General features: G+C 42.8%; 1 protein-coding gene across 1 annotated transcript in view; it reads right to left on the bottom strand.

Moving 5' to 3' along the window:
- The window catches only part of LOC124711542 (UDP-glucosyltransferase 2-like), a 125403-nt gene that overhangs the window by 50928 nt on the left and 58445 nt on the right, over positions 1–16030 (bottom strand). Inside the window, exon 3 of the mRNA XM_047241677.1 lies at positions 7944–8527. Coding sequence (XP_047097633.1) covers positions 7944–8527 — 584 coding nt within the window. The remainder of the gene's footprint in view (positions 1–7943; positions 8528–16030) is intronic.

Genomic DNA, 16030 nt, shown 5'->3' on the forward strand with positions numbered 1-16030 from the left:
TGGAGGCGGGCTGCACGATGTTGGGGCGTGAGCGGAAGACGGCCTAACGGTGTGCGGGACCGTAGCCCAGCAGCTTCATGGAGACGGTTGCGAATGGTCCTCGTCGATACCCCAGGAGCAACAGTGTCCCTAATTTGCTGGGAAGTGGCGGTGCGGTCCCCTGCGGCACTGCGTAGGATCCTACGGTCTTGGCGTGCATCCGTGCGTCGCTGCGGTCCGGTCCCAGGTCGACGGGCACGTGCACCTTCCGCCGACCACTGGCGACAACATCGATGTACTGTGGTGACCTCACGCCCCACGTGTTGAGCAATTCGGCGGTACGTCCACCCGGCCTCCCGCATGCCCACTATACGCCCTCGCTCAAAGTCCGGCAACTGCACATACGGTTCACGTCCACGCTGTCGCGGCATGCTACCAGTGTTAAAGACTGCGATGGAGCTCCGTATGCCACGGCAAACTGGCTGACACTGACGGCGGCGGTGCACAAATGCTGCGCAGCTAGCGCCATTCGACGGCCAACACCGCGGTTCCTGGTGTGTCCGCTGCGCCGTGCGTGTGATCATTGCTTGTACAGCCCTCTCGCAGTGTCCGGAGCAAGTATGGTGGGTCTGACACACCGGTGTCAATGTGTTCTTTTTTCCATTTCCAGGAGTGTAGAATCGGCCTCGATATGCTCTCCATCGCTGGCCGAGGGGTGGAGTGAGAGCAACACGAATGACAATAATATCGCTGGAATACATATGCTGCGATACGACGACGGTATCAGCATGGATAAAGATCTACTGACCGAACCGCATGAATGTAAGAAAGATAGCAACGAAAATGTGCAAGCCATAATAGAAGCGAAAATCAATGATGTTGCAGTGAATATAATCATCGACACAGGTGCCTCGGTGAGTGTAATGAGTACAGAGTTGTGTAAAGCGCTGGGGAAGGGACGTAGCATACCGACTTTCCCGGTTAATAATTGCAGGGTGTCTGGAGCTATAAGTGCACAGAGCCAATTAGTTAAGTACCAGGTGCAGGTGGAGATTTATAAGGAGGGCGAAGCCATAGTGAGCTCGTTCCTCATTGTTAAAGGGTTAAAGGTGGCCTGCATTCTGGGAGTAGATTTTCTCCGTGAGAGGGACGCAGTGATCGACCTCTCCTCGGGAAAACTAAACATAGTTAATAAAGGTAGGAGGATTGAGTTGTCTATGATGAAATCGAAGGAGGTACTTGTGCCATGTTGCAATCGAATTAATATCAAATGTAGGAACCCCTGGGTACTACACCTCAATGATTATTCACCTGTGACAGATCTCTATTATCCGAGTATAGAAGATCGAAATTTTGAAACAAATGTTGTTGAATTTCAAACCAAAGTACAGGAATCTGAAGGTTTAAGCAACATACAAAAGCAACAGTTGACGCAGCTGCTATCGGAATATACCATGGTATTTACCGACCGACCAGGAATAGTCAAGGGGTACCACTATCACATAGAGGTGATGCCCCACAAAACATACTGTCGCGCATCTTACTCCATCCCTTGGTCAAGGAGGGAAGTAGTAGTTAGAGACATTTGAAAGATGTAAAATTATTTATTCAATGACGTGTCAGATGTAAATAGTAGTAGTTATGAGAAGATTTCAATTGTGTTTTAGAGTATAAGTATGTTAGCTTTAAGAAAGAATTTGTGTATAGTTAAAATTTTGAGGAAGTAGAATCAGTAAACTGAGCAATAGCATGCAAATGGAAGACTTTGTTTACAGACAATTAGTGTCATTAAAATACTATATGCTCATCAAGCAATGAATAATCTTTTTGTTGATAAAATAATGATTAATTTCTTGAATCATTTTTCATTTGTAGTAAATAAGTACAATTAATGATGAAATCTCATATAGTAATGTAACAGATGTAATTTTGTTAGAATTAAGGAACCCTGAGAGAGAGTCTCTCCAAAAATTGACTTTGTAGTACGAAACAATTATGTGATGTAACGTTTACTGCCAGTAGTGATCTGAGAACGACACTGGAACAGAATTCGATTAAAAACAAACCCGTTCCTTGTAACCTACGCTTTGTATGTATCGATGCTTCAATTGAAACCTGTGTACTTGGTACACGGCCTTGAATATTAATTACGCGGTACGCGAATCAAGTCACGCGGAAACTACACTGTAGTCCTGTAGGACAGATTATTAAAAATAATACTAGTACTAAATGAAGTATTTATTGAGCAATATGCCCAAGTCAAGCTGTCATGCACGTGGTAAAATCTGTTTGCTAGATGGGTGATAACCTGGCAAGCTACACTGAAAAAGGAAAAGAAAGCTATGTGCCAAAAATCACACACCTTAAAATAATTACAAAAAGGCCATATATGCCTAGTAATAGTATTAAAAGTGTGTAATGACAAGGTAAAAACAATGGACTCAATGTAGATGAGAGTGATTATGCTAAGAACAATTGATATGCATTAAAAATAAACTGTGTGCATAAACAATCTAGAAAAGGACGGAATATTGTGTGTAGTAGGGACAGAAAATGACTGTTGTATCTGCACCAATATATACGTCGGTATAAGATAAGTCTTGAGTGACTAACTGTCATAGTGCAGTGCTCAACGAACAATACACTGTGTGTAAAAACGGTAGTTAGTGATCCGTTCTGAGTTGATTCAAACAAACATCGCTCGACGGAACCATTTAGTGTGTGTGAACTGAAACATTTTCGCGTGTTGAGAGACGCCCTGGCAGCGTATCGACCGTGAGAATAAGTGAAAGTGTGTAGTACAACGTGTGTGTGACGAACCCTGAATACTAGTGTCACAAGAAACCTGTTATCACGCCAAAACATCCTGTGCATACCAGCGAAGCGACGGCTTACTGAACAATAAACGCTTTTAACCAAGTTGCATTTTCTCCCACAGCTAATAATCTGTATCCTTAAAGACAGTACACCGTTGTGGAATATTTGTTTCATGCGTTACGACGGGGAGCCATGCGGAGAAGCAGAGACGGGTGCCGTGCCGCCAGCCAGCCGGTCGCGGGAAACCACTGCCACACGCCGACATTGGTGAATGGTTCGGCGCGGTTCGCGACTGCTCGGGCGCCACCTCAACACTCCGTCGCTGTTACTGCGAGCAGGTCGTCGACCCCAGCGGTCGATGGCACGCCGCGTTCCAGACGACGCTACGCAACAATTGCTTCGCACCGCCCGCTCCGTACGACATTGTCGACACTCAACCGAACATTACCAACTACGTTGTTAATGTACTAATATGAAAATGATTTATTGGACACGAAATTACGTGACAAACATTTTTTTTTTCTTCAGTTACTGTGTATAGACTCAAAATATTCATTGGTTCAGTGATATATGTTATATGTTTTCGTCACATTAGTGAAGCAAACTGACACGAATGCCATACCATGGTAGAACATTTGTCGTGAATAAGTGCAGAGACAATCCATTACACTATTGTAAAAATGTTTAATGATTGACTTTCATTGTGACACAGAACACAAATGTGAAAGAGTGTAGAAGGTACATTTTTAACAAGGAGACTAAGAGTTTAACATTTTGTCATAAATAACCTTTGTTATCTATGAACATTGGATAAAGTCCAACCTTTTTTGATGAACAATCAAACTGTGTTTTAAGACAAACCAGGCGAGATGACCATGGCTCCGGCGCAGTTTTCCCAGGTTTTCTGACTGCACGTAGCCTGAATGGGGGAGCCAGAAAACTGTAATGACCCTGGGACTAGGTTTACGGTCACCTCGCAAAGTGTGAGAAAACCATAAAGAGTGTAATTAAAACTATAGTGCAATAGAGCAAAGAAGTGAACAGTGAATATTCCAAATAATGTGATAGACAGTGACAAAACGGACGTTGGTGGCAGCATATTGCCGAACATTCTTAACGTTAGTCAACTGCTGCCAGGGGGCATTGTAACGTCTCTTAGCAAAAAACATATTATATAATAAAGAAAAAACATTGTGTATCATGTTTTGGTCTTGTATGGAATTATGTACTTTTTTAATTATTTATTTTAGATAATATCTGTGTCGGCGAGTACTGAAACCGCCACAGACGATAAATATCAAACAAAGATGAGAATATGCAACTAGTATAAATAATGCAGAACGAACATTAATTTCTCTGTCTTCTTCTTTGAGTTACGGGAGTAGGATAGCCTGTGACGTTGTATTGTACGCTAGCGTAACATTCTTTTGTCAAGATTGAATGATGTACGCCATTACGTACTCATTTTAAAGGTGTGTAATAATTAACATATTTAAATGTTTTGAATAGAGTTATTTAATGAAACCTTGCATTATTATTTGTAATAGCTTGCTCGGCATATTATCCCATCCCTTTAAGACATTTTCAGTTATTTAAATATTATCCGTGGTGCAGAACTGCGCTACGAACGAACGACCGCTGCCGCGGCGCATTCAAACTGCATTAAATGAAATCTATCATACCGCAAAGAAGCGGGAAGGTAATAGTGAAATAAAATTATTTCTTTCAGCTTTCGGACATGCAGAGCAGAGCAGCAGGTTTTATGAGGTGTTTTGGAGGTTGACACGGGCTGCTGATAATATATTACTAACAGTACAAAAAAGATAATTTACCTTCGTAACATAATAGGAATCTTGCTGTGCTTAGTTCTGGTCTGGCAAACCTTATAGAAAAAACGTCTTTTTCTCCGATAATAGTCTCATGTTCTTGTGCTAGTCGTGGTAATTATTGGTGTTTTACTGTTAACAAAAATCCACTGCAAAATTTTGATGTTGAGCAATCATTGCGAACTGTAACATCAGTATTCATAACAAAGTAATTTTCATTTTCAATAACTATCAAGTAGGGAAGATATGTTGAATTTTATAGTGAGTTACAGTAACGTAAAAATGTTCCTTTAATAGAAAGCCAGATACAGAACAATAACAATACGATATATTCTGTTTTGTTGAAAATTAATGTTTATAAAGAAATTCATGGCACAGCATTACTGAAAGGTATTTCGCGGCTCTTTTCGTATATGCGTTGTTACGCAAGTAATAATAACAATAAAACAAAGCAAAGTAAATAGAAAAGAGACCAAGAAGTGAAAGCACGAAACCGCTCTTGCTAGACTACGCTCTTTTCTGATGAGATCCGTATGAATCTCCACCCTGACTATATTGATATATGTGTGTGATGGCGTAGACCACCATCCTTACCAAGGCCTTGCAATGGAAGAGCGAATTTATGCTCTTAAATGTAAGGACATACGAAGCGTGGCCTTCCAGTTAGCTGTCAGGAATAGGCTGAAGAATTCCTTCAATTCAGAAAAGACTTCAACAGGAAAGAAATGGCTCCGAGCTTTCATTCATCAATGAGAACTCCTCAGGGTCTTGCAGCAAGAGTAAAAGGAATCACTCCAGAAAGTGCGGGGAGATTTTTTGATATTTACGAATCTGTGCTATCTAAAGTCAACCATAACCCTCATCGAGTCTTCAATGTTGACGAAACTGGGGTGACGTCTGTGCAGCACAAACACAGCAAGGTTATTGCTATGAAAGGGAAGAGACAAGTTGCTGCCATGACTTCAGCAGAAAGGGGAAATCTCATCACAGTTGTAACGTGTATGAACGCAGCTGGCACTTACGTTCCACCACTAATCGTCTTCTTAAGGAAGATTATGAAGCAGGAATTGATGGACGGTGCACCTGCAGGATCAATATCAGCTTGTTATCCAAGTGGCTGGATACAAACTCACATTTTTACTCAGTGGTTTGATCATTTTGTAAGTTATGTAAAGCCATCTTCAAGTGACCCTGTCATTTTGATGCTGGATGGGCATTATTCCCGCACAAAGAATCTCGATATGTTAGATACAGCACGTGAAAACAATGTTCATATTGTATGTTTGCCACCTCACTCAACGTACAAAATGCAGCCACTTGACGCCGGATTTATGGGGCCTTATAAACCTACTATGCCCAAGAGATAGAAACGTCGTTGGCAGTTAACCCTGGGCGTGTTATCACTCCATTATTAATAGCCAGGTTATTTGAGGGAGCTTACAATCGAGCAGCAACAATGGAAGCATCTGTGAATGACTTCAGAAAAACAGGTCTCATCCCACGCAACAGAAACATCTTTAGGGAACATGAATTTTCAATTCGTCACCATGCTGACGCTCTTCAAGAAAGAGATGCCAAAAACGAAAATGAAACTACTGATGGTGATGCTCAGGCTGTCAGCCCGGCAGACATCAGACCTCTCCCACACATCGCGAAACCACCTGGAGATAGTCAAATAGGTCAAACATCGCGTTCGTGCTCTGCTGCGTTACTTACTTCAACTCCTTATGTGAAGCAATTGCCAGAATCTAAACAGAAAAAATCAGAGGCTGAAGCTAAGAAAGCAGCCAGAAAGTTATTTGGGGAGAAGAGTGGAAAATCTTCAAATCGTAGACTTAAAGCAGAAGAATCGTCTAGTGACTCGGCATCCGATGTCCATCTTGTTGACAGTGGGGATTCAGACAGCAGTGATGGCGATGTCTGTTCTGTACTGGGCGCTTTTCTGAAGACAAACACGGGGAGAAATGGGCACAGTGCACGACATGTTATCGCTGGGCTCATGGAGATTGCGGTGACACACAAGACAATTTTGTTTGCCCTGGATGTCGTAAATGTAAACCTAAGTAGTGAGAAATGAGAGAAGGATAACAGAAATGAATGAACGTGTAAAAATTGTATATTCATATGTCATTATTCTGTAATAATATTAGGAAACTTTGGTATCATTTCTAAGAAATGCCTTGTTTGTGAAGATGTAATAACTACTCTGGAAGATTGTTTATTATTGCAAATATGATAATTGTATGATAAAATTAAATTATGCAATATCTTATTACCATCATAAAGAATAGAATTGCACTTACTTTTAGGCCTTTCAAATGGGTTTACAAAAGTGTGTCTCATATTAGGCACGTTTCCTCTACATAAGCTATGCTCATTTTTACAGTAGAGGCTGATTTCATTCCTTTACTTGTCTGATGTAAACGGGAATAAAGAAGTAACCGGCCAAAGCCGAGTATTCAAGGCTTTTTTATACGTGAATTTCTCGCTGTAGTTTCGAGCCTTCCATTGTACTGAGTTACTTGTCTGAATACGCTATTTCTGCTCTCTTTTTTCATTAGAATCACATGAATTATGCGTGTAGCGACTGACGCCACAGACCTTGAGTCAGAAAATGAAAAGCAAAGTAAATAAAATACTAGGTGATCAAAAAGTCAGTATAAATCTGGAAACTTAATAAACCACGGAATAATGTAGATAGAGAGGTAAAAATTGACACACATGCTTGGAATGACATGGGGTTTTATTAGAACCCAAAAAAAACAAAAAAACGAAGTATTGCTAGACGTGTGAAAGATCTCTTGCGGGTGTCGTTTGGTGATGATCGTGTGCTCAGCCGCCGCTTTCGTCATGCTTGGCCTCCCAGGTCCCCAGACCTCAGTCCGTGCTCTTATTGGCTTTGGGGTTACCTGAAGCCGCAAGTGCATCGTGATCGACCGACATCTCTAGGGATGCTGAAAGACAACATCCGATGCCAATGCCTCACCATAACTCCGGACAGGCTTTACAGTGCTGTTCACAACATTATTCCTCGACTACAGTTATTGTTGAGGAATGACGGTGGACATATTGAGCATTTCCTGTAAAGAACATCATCTTTGCTTCGTCTTACTTTGTTATGCTAATTATTGCTGTTCTGGTCAGATGAAGCGCCATATGTCGGACATTTTTTGAACGTTTGTATTTTTTTGGTTCTAATAAAACCCCATGTCATTCCAAGCATATGTGTCAATTTGTACCTCTCTATCTACACTATTCCGTGATTTATTCAGTTTTCAAATTTATACTGACTTTTTGATCACCCAGTATTTTCCCGCCTACCTGTGGCAGCTTCTTCGGAGGCTTGATGTGCATGCCTCCAACCTCTATTATGTTCGGCACCAGAGGCCGGGGGTAATAGAAGCTGACGTGAGTGTTCACCAGCAGGAGTGACGTGTTGCGCTCCAGGTTTGCCAGGGACGGCATGTCGGGGTCACTGAAATGCTGGCGAACCATGGAGTCCAGCGACGGGAGGTAATAGAACTGCCGGTAGAACCTGAGGAAGTTGCCGAAGAGCGAGTTGTGCATGCGCTGCAGGAAGCTCATGCCGGTGCTGAGGGGCAGCATGGGCTCCGGCAGGTAGGCGTGTGGGAAGGGGTTGCCCACCATGTCGGTCATCCAGCTGAGCCCGCCGCCGAGCGCCACCGCCCCCACCACGGGCACGCGGTACTTGTGGGCGAACGCCAGGTAGCAGTCGTTCGAGAACACCTCGATCAGGAGCAGGTCGAACTTCCTGTCGCCAGATGTCACCAGCTGCTTCACGCCCTCCGTCTCCATCATGGCGGCGCACAGCCTCTTCCCCACCCCAGACACCATCAGCGCTTCGATCACCGCTCCTGCGTCGCCGACCTCGAAGAAATTTGGAGCTGTAAGAGTCAAGAAATACTCTTAAGTTGCTTATACGCCAGTGTAGTTGTGTTATTTTAAATCCACAATTAAAGTATAAAATCCTACAGAGTTATTCTACTGCGTTCGCCGACGATAAAAGACTGCATCAATGCAAACAGTCTAAGAGGGCTGCTCACATTGTCTCCTAAATGTTTATATGGAATAGGAAAAGCAGAGGACCTACAACGTTTCCTAAGGCAATGTCAGACGCCACTTTTGTTTCAGTTGACTTCCAGTTAGCGATTACGAACTGTGACTTTCTTCACAGGAAATCACGGATCCAGTATAGCACTCGTCACTTAGAGTGAAGTAAAAAGGCCTCAGTTGACTATGTAATAATATAAAGACGATAGCTCTTAAACTGAAAATTTAAGAGTAAGAATATCCACAATAGAAAACTGATTGTTATAGACGGCCTTAGCAAAGTAGAAATTACTAAACAATTAATTAACTACTGGCGTCACTTCTGCGGGTGAGCGCCTTCTGTCCTAGTTATAGTGCAAGTCTAGCTTAGCTAAATCAGTAGTTAAATAAGTTTTATTAGCCTCTCTTTCCCAGGTAGATGCCGTGTTTCTTGACTTCTGCAAGGCGTTCGATACAGTTCCCCACAGTCGTTTAATGAAAAAAGTAAGAGCATATGGACTATCAGACCACTTGTGTGATTGGATTGAAGAGTTCCTAGATAACAGAACGCAGCTTGTCATTCTCAATGGAGAGAAGTCTTCTAAAGTGAGAGTGATTTCAGGTGTGCCGCAGGGGAGTGTCGTAGGACCGTTGCTATTCACAATATACATAAATGACCTTGTGGATGACATCGGAAGTTCACTGAGGCTTTTTGCGGATGATGCTGTGGTATATCGAGAGGTTGTAACAATGGAAAATTGTACTGAAATGCAGGAGGATCTGCAGCGAATTGACGCATGGTGCAGAGAGTGGCAATTGAATCTCAATGTAGACAAGTGTAATGTCCTGCGAATATATAGAAACAAAGATCCTTTATTATTTAGCTACAATATAGCAGGTCAGCAACTGGAAGCATTTAGGACGGCCGGGATGGCCGAGCGTTTCTAGGCGGTACAGTCCGGAACCGCGCGACCGCTACGGTCGCAGGATCGAATCCTGCCTCGGGCATGGATGTGTGTGATGTCCTTAGGTTAGTTAGGTTTAAGTAGTTCTGAGTTCTAGTGGACTGATGACCTCAGAAGTTAAGTCCCATAGTGCTCAGAGCCATTTGAACCATTTGAAGCAGTTAAGTCCATAAATTATCTGGGAGCAGGCATTAGGAGTGATTTGAAATGGAATGATCATATAAAGTTGATCGTCGGTAAAGCAGATGCCAGACTGAGATTCGTTCGAAGAATGCTAAGGAAATGCAATCCGGAAACAAAGGAAGTGGGTTACAGTACGCTTGTTCGCCCACTGCTTGAATACTGCTCACCAGTGTGGGATCCGTTCCAGATAGGATCGATAGAAGAGATAGAGAAGATCCAACGGAGAGCAGCGCGATTCGTTACAGGATCATTTAGTAATCGCGAAAGCGTTACGGAGATGATAGACAAACTCCAGTGGAAGACTCTGCAGGAGAGTCTCTCAGTAGCTCGGTTCGGGCTTTTGTTGAAGTTTCGAGAACATACCTTAACCAAGGAGTCAAGCAGTATATTGCTCTCTCCTACGTATATCTCGCGAAGAGACCGAAGCATATCGACAATCTTTCTTTCCACGAACAATACGAGACTGGAATAGAAGGGAGAACAGATAGAGGCACTCAAGGTACCCTCCGCCACACGCCGTCAGTTGGCTTGCGGAGTATGAATGTAGATGTAGAACAGTGTTGCGATACCAATATTCTCGGTTTGATATTTGCGCTTCAAGATTTACCGACTTAACGCTATTTCATACTCGACTGTTGCCTTCAGTTCCAAGAATCAGAGCGCAGATGTGTTACTTGAGGAGCGGTTCTCAGGGTCTGTTAACCTGCTGACGAGCTACTGTGTGACGCATTCAGGTGGATATGGTTGTGTATAGAAGTTTGATTTTGTGATTTAGCTCCCTAGTATCTTACTATCGTCTGTCAATGATTTGGTAATGAGTCTAAACCGGTTATGTTACCACTTGTGGGACCAGATGCTGAACAACGTGACAGGAGTATTAAAAGACGGTCACCGTACTGCCCTAACGCTGCACACATTTTCCGTGTAAAATGGCGTTTATTATCTTAAATATCACGGTTTTCGTATTGTAACCTTTGTTATCCCATACATTACAGACCGATCATTAATTCGACGGACGAGGAGGTGTTACTACGTTGCTCAAATAAAGTTTTACCGACGCACGGGATATTAATTCAAAATAAATCGACATATGTTTGGAACTGGAAACAAAAATAATCAGAGTGTTATAGTTTTTCTATTAAGACATTGACCACGCCATGAAGTTCCAAGAGAGGATGAGTTTATGAGACTGCAGCACTTTTTTGACGCAAACCACTGTATGATGAAGATTGAAAATATGTCAACTGAGAATGCTGGGGAAACATTATAAGCCGGCCGGTATGGCCGAGCGGTTCTAGGCGCTACAGTCTGGAACCGCGCGACCGCTACGGTTGCAGGTTCGAATCCTGCCTCGGGCATGGGTGTGTGTGATGTACTTAGGTTAGTTAGGTTTAAGTAGTTCTAAGCTCTAGGGGACTGATGACCTCAGAAGTTAAGTCCCATAGTGCTCGGAGCCATTTGAGCCTTTTTTGAAACATCATAAATCACAAGTGGGGTCTACACATTGTGAAGGTGCCCAGGCATCAGACAGGCCAGCGAATGAAGTTCGTGCGTCATTTCCGGTCTCACCGCTCGCTCTTGACACGATTTGCATAAAGTATGAATTTAGTCACAGAATCCTTTGCTGCGGTGTAGGAGAGAACCATGCTGGTGCAGAGAACTGGGAAACTCGTGCTAGAGGTGGCCATTTGTCACTCAACACGTGTGGGACATTCACTGCGACGAGAGGGAGGAACCAGGCTTTCAAGGCCTTAAGGCATCCTGTCACGGGACGTGAAAGCGTTCGTAGACGAGGAGCTGGTCGAATTTTCTGACATCACAGCGTCGAATTTCACGTTACATAATACTGAAAAGTGTGAAAGTAATGATCTGTCAAGCCAGATTTTTACCTTGCCAAGAGGAACGTAGCCAATGAGATGCAACATCGGTTTTATGTCAGGAACAGAACTTGCGAGATGCTTTATTGTACCAGGGTTGGAACTTAAATAGTCGCCACTATTTATTCATAACTGATACAAAAGAATTACATGTTAGCACCTGTTACTGTCCTTCAAAGTCGCCACCAGCGTAGTGTAGAACGCGTTGCTAGCGATGTGGAAGGCGTAGTATACCATTGGCAGAGCCTGTTCTGTTGATGGTGCGAATAGAGCGGTCTACTGCCTGTCGAATCTCTGGAACAGTTCTGAAGCGAATGGCACGAAGTGGTCCCTTCATCTTCGGAATCAAATCAAAGTCAGAAGGACTTAAGTCAGCGAGTATGGTGGTTGGTACAGTACTTCCCAGTGCCATCGACCGAACAGAGCAGTCAAAGCTTGCGCTGTATGCACCCGCGCATTGTCGTGCAAAATGAAGGGTGGGTTGCGAAGAAAGTGTCGCCTCTTCTTTTGCAAAGCTGGTCGTAGGTGGTGCTCCAAAAACGAGCAGTAATACTGTGCAGTGACGGTCTGACGTGGAGGAATGTAATGCGTTTGGATAACACCATCACAGTTGTGCACGAGAAATCAACATAACTTTCACCATACTGGGACTCTGATGCACTTACGACTTTGGCGGCGGTCCATAATGACGTTTCAGTTTTGGCTCGTACGATATGGGCCATGTCTCATCCAGTGTTACGATACGGCGTAAGAAAGCGCTCATAGCGCTCCAAGTGCGTCTGAGCAGCGTCGTAACGCATCTATTTCTGCAATTCCATCAAGTCATGCGGAGCCCATCGTGGTGCAATTTTTCGCATGCCCGGACGTTCCTTCAGTATGCGAGGCACTGTCGTATGCGCTAATCCGGTTTCGTGGGCGAGCTCACGAATCGTATGGCGTCTATCACTGTCCACCAACGCGGCAACAACATGCACTTCTTCTTCAGAGACGCTAGGACAACCTGCCGAATGCATGTCTGCCACAGTTTGCCGACCTTCGTTGAAGGCTTTTGCCAACGTTCCACTGTTCTGTACAGCAATGCCGATTCCCAGAACGCCTCTTGAAGACATTGATGACACTGTTATGCTGTATGACCTCTGGCGCATTCAAACTCGGTTGTTTCTGTTTCGCATTGGCCTTAGTGAGACAGACCGATGAGGTCGTTGCTATGAAACGGATACATTATGTCATCGGTTGGTCGTCGGCGGACACAGACAATGGAGTTGGCTCCACTGACAATTGGCCTTTCTTGCCAGGAATGCGGAAGCGGCATTCTCCAGTCCGATTCCCTTGCATCCCGATTCAACTTTCTTTCCCAGAACGGTGAACAATACTGTTACTTGGCTTGGCGGTTGTCATGTGATTGGGAGCGAGTGTGACCCATACGCTTGTGCCTTTTACCACTTACAGCCAATTGAACATGGCAAAGAATGCCGCTCTATAGTGAGCTCTTTGCGAATATGCTGCATCTGCTATTCAATCATCAAGGAGTTCAAGTGTGATATACCTTTTCTGTTCGTATGTTTCATTCATGTTACCTGTTTTTTGATGAACTTCACACTGTAGGGAAGCAGCCTACTCACACCTTATAAAATTCACATCAGTCTTTCCATTGCATGCCAGCCAGTTCGCTGTAACTAGCTCTGACGTCATAAATGTTGCGCAATACTTTAAAAATCAAGTAAATAACCTGAAACGCTTCTAGCATGTCAGGAGTAATACTAAATCAATATGTGTTGAATATCAGTTCAATAACTTTAACCATTTTCGAAATTTGGACGTGTTTCTGTAAAAATCATTGGCGCAACAGAAAAGAGCTAGGAACTTAAAAATTTATATTTAGATTCCTTTTGCATAATAATTTAGTAGAAACAGTATTCTGAATCTCACAAATTAAAATTTTAGTTGAAATTCATAATTTTCCAGGTTTTGTCTCAGAAATTAAGGAAACAAGATGGATTAAGTAGGCGAATAAATAAAGCTAGGATGTTTAAATTTAAGTAGAAGGGAGATCCGCTGTAATCATAAAAATGTGATACTTTTCAACAGAATAACTATAAAACTATAGCTATAGCGTATCTCCAAAGAGCAAGTTCAGAGCTCGTCTACTGCGTGTAGTGTAATTAAATTAATTCTCTCGCCCAAAATATTTGACTTAGCCACGTCAGACTTTTATTATGATTACTTACTTGTGTGCTGATTGCACAATTAAATTGAAAGCTTCATTGGCCATCAGCAAAAGAAGGAATGATTTATTCGATAACTTAAAGTGGTCCATTACAAGCCCAGCGGCTAGTCGGGAGAGCAGATTCGATCAGGCGTTCCCTTAGCCGTCCGCACCGTGGCTTTATATGTAAGAACGCTGCACGAGAAAAAAAGGCCCCAGTTCTCTCCAGACGCTGATTAGCGCACCACCTGTGCCGGGAGTCGCGTCGCGTCGGTATCTTTGCTATAACCAGCCTCGGATGCCGTAATAAGTTACTCGGGATACGCGTAACCATGAAATCGTTTTCGAGTGAAGTGTTAATTCTGGGATGACTTTAATGATCTATCTTCAGTTTGCGTATGTCATATTTTCACGTGCCGCCGCAGGACAGACAGTCTACCATTGTTTAGCGTGGCGTTTGATGAACATTATCATCAAATTATGGCGAGCATTGACTTAAACGTTTAATTTGAACTGTTATAGTTGCATCAGCGCATTAGACTCTGAACTGCTCTGGTAGTTGGATTGTGTGGATTCTTTTTGGTCTGTGGCTTTCAGAATATAGTGAACATTTTAGAGAGAATGGTTTCTGATTATGAATCCCAGACAATCTCCTAATTCCTCAGAGCTATAAGCTGTAGCTATAAATGTATTTCTCAGATGAAGTGGGCACTAGGAATTCTAATTACAGGCTTCACGTTTTGCTAAGCACTTTCTGGTTGCCAATATTGTAGTTAGAGAGCCGGTGTTGAGAGTGGCAAACAGCATAAATACAAAACATTTATCCTATTATTCCACTCGCCGCCCCACAACACCTCTTGGTACTTTCGCTATGGTCCCATTTCAGATGTTTTATTAGGGAGTTTATTTCATTTTTGTAGTCCTGTTTGCCTTTTTTTATTTAAATAATGAAAAATAAACAAAAATTGTTACAGGACACGACTTGAAATGATTTTTTCAGTGCAGAAACCACGTAGAATTAAATTAGATTCTGCTTCCTTAACTTTTGATTACCAAGTTGTTAGGTTTCAACACAAAAAATAAATAAAGATCAAAAAATAAAAAAGCCCAATACCATGTGTAGGCCCAAACAGTAATAGGCTGGGGCGGAGGTATTATGGCCAGGCCTCGCGATTCGATCCTTTCCCACCTTGTCTCCATCCTTCCTGAACCTGACAGGTATGTCCGTCCTTTCCTACCCCTTCAAAAGGGGTAGTCATAGTGGTAAGGCGACCGCTCTGGTAAATTGGGAAATTCGGGTTGGAATCCTGGTCTGACACAAATTTTCACTGTCGTCATTCCATTATGCGGCTGACGGTTGTCTGTATTCGTAATTGCGAATACATTTCATTTACATACTGAGAGTCAAAGGCTTCTAGTGTTTAATGATTTTCGTTTTATAGCTTACGTAAGTGCTGTGGAAATATAGTGTTTGAGTCATATGGCACACTGATTATTTATGAAAATTGATCATCTTTGGTGCAATCTGTTGCTGTTAAACAGTTAAATATCAAATTATGACATCTGTGCTCACAACCTTTAGACTTTGCTGTCATCCTGGAACTTCAGCGTGGCAGGCGGAACTACGAAGGAGTAGATAAAAGGTATGCGTCCAGCTGTCTACGTTTTTTTCTACCTTATGTTTTCTAAAACACTCTAGGAATATCTCATTAATTTAATACATATGCGATTTGGAACAATCTATCTTATCTATTATGGAACATGGACCAATGAATTGCGAGACTGTAGTGTCTATCAGTGACCGATTCTCTCGCAGTTCAGTACAGTTTATAGTACAAAGAGAACAACATCAGAAACATGGAGTCACAGGAACAAATGTGCGACTTAATAGATTCAGTCAAAAAGGAGCAGTGCTTGCATTAGTAAGAATTATCACAAACATTGTCGAGTGAAGGCACTGACCCATGCGTTTGACAAAGTGACTTCAGATGGATACTACACAAAATTTTTGAATATGTACCGTGTAGAAAGTTGAAAAATAGGAGAGCAATAGCAAAGGGGCTAGGGCAGATGATGGAAGAATTTTATATTAATTAGCCTATCGCACAATGCAGCCGGCCGTTGTGG

This window comes from Schistocerca piceifrons, chromosome 8 (assembly GCF_021461385.2).
Source record: "Schistocerca piceifrons isolate TAMUIC-IGC-003096 chromosome 8, iqSchPice1.1, whole genome shotgun sequence".
Classification (NCBI taxonomy): domain Eukaryota; kingdom Metazoa; phylum Arthropoda; class Insecta; order Orthoptera; family Acrididae; genus Schistocerca; species Schistocerca piceifrons.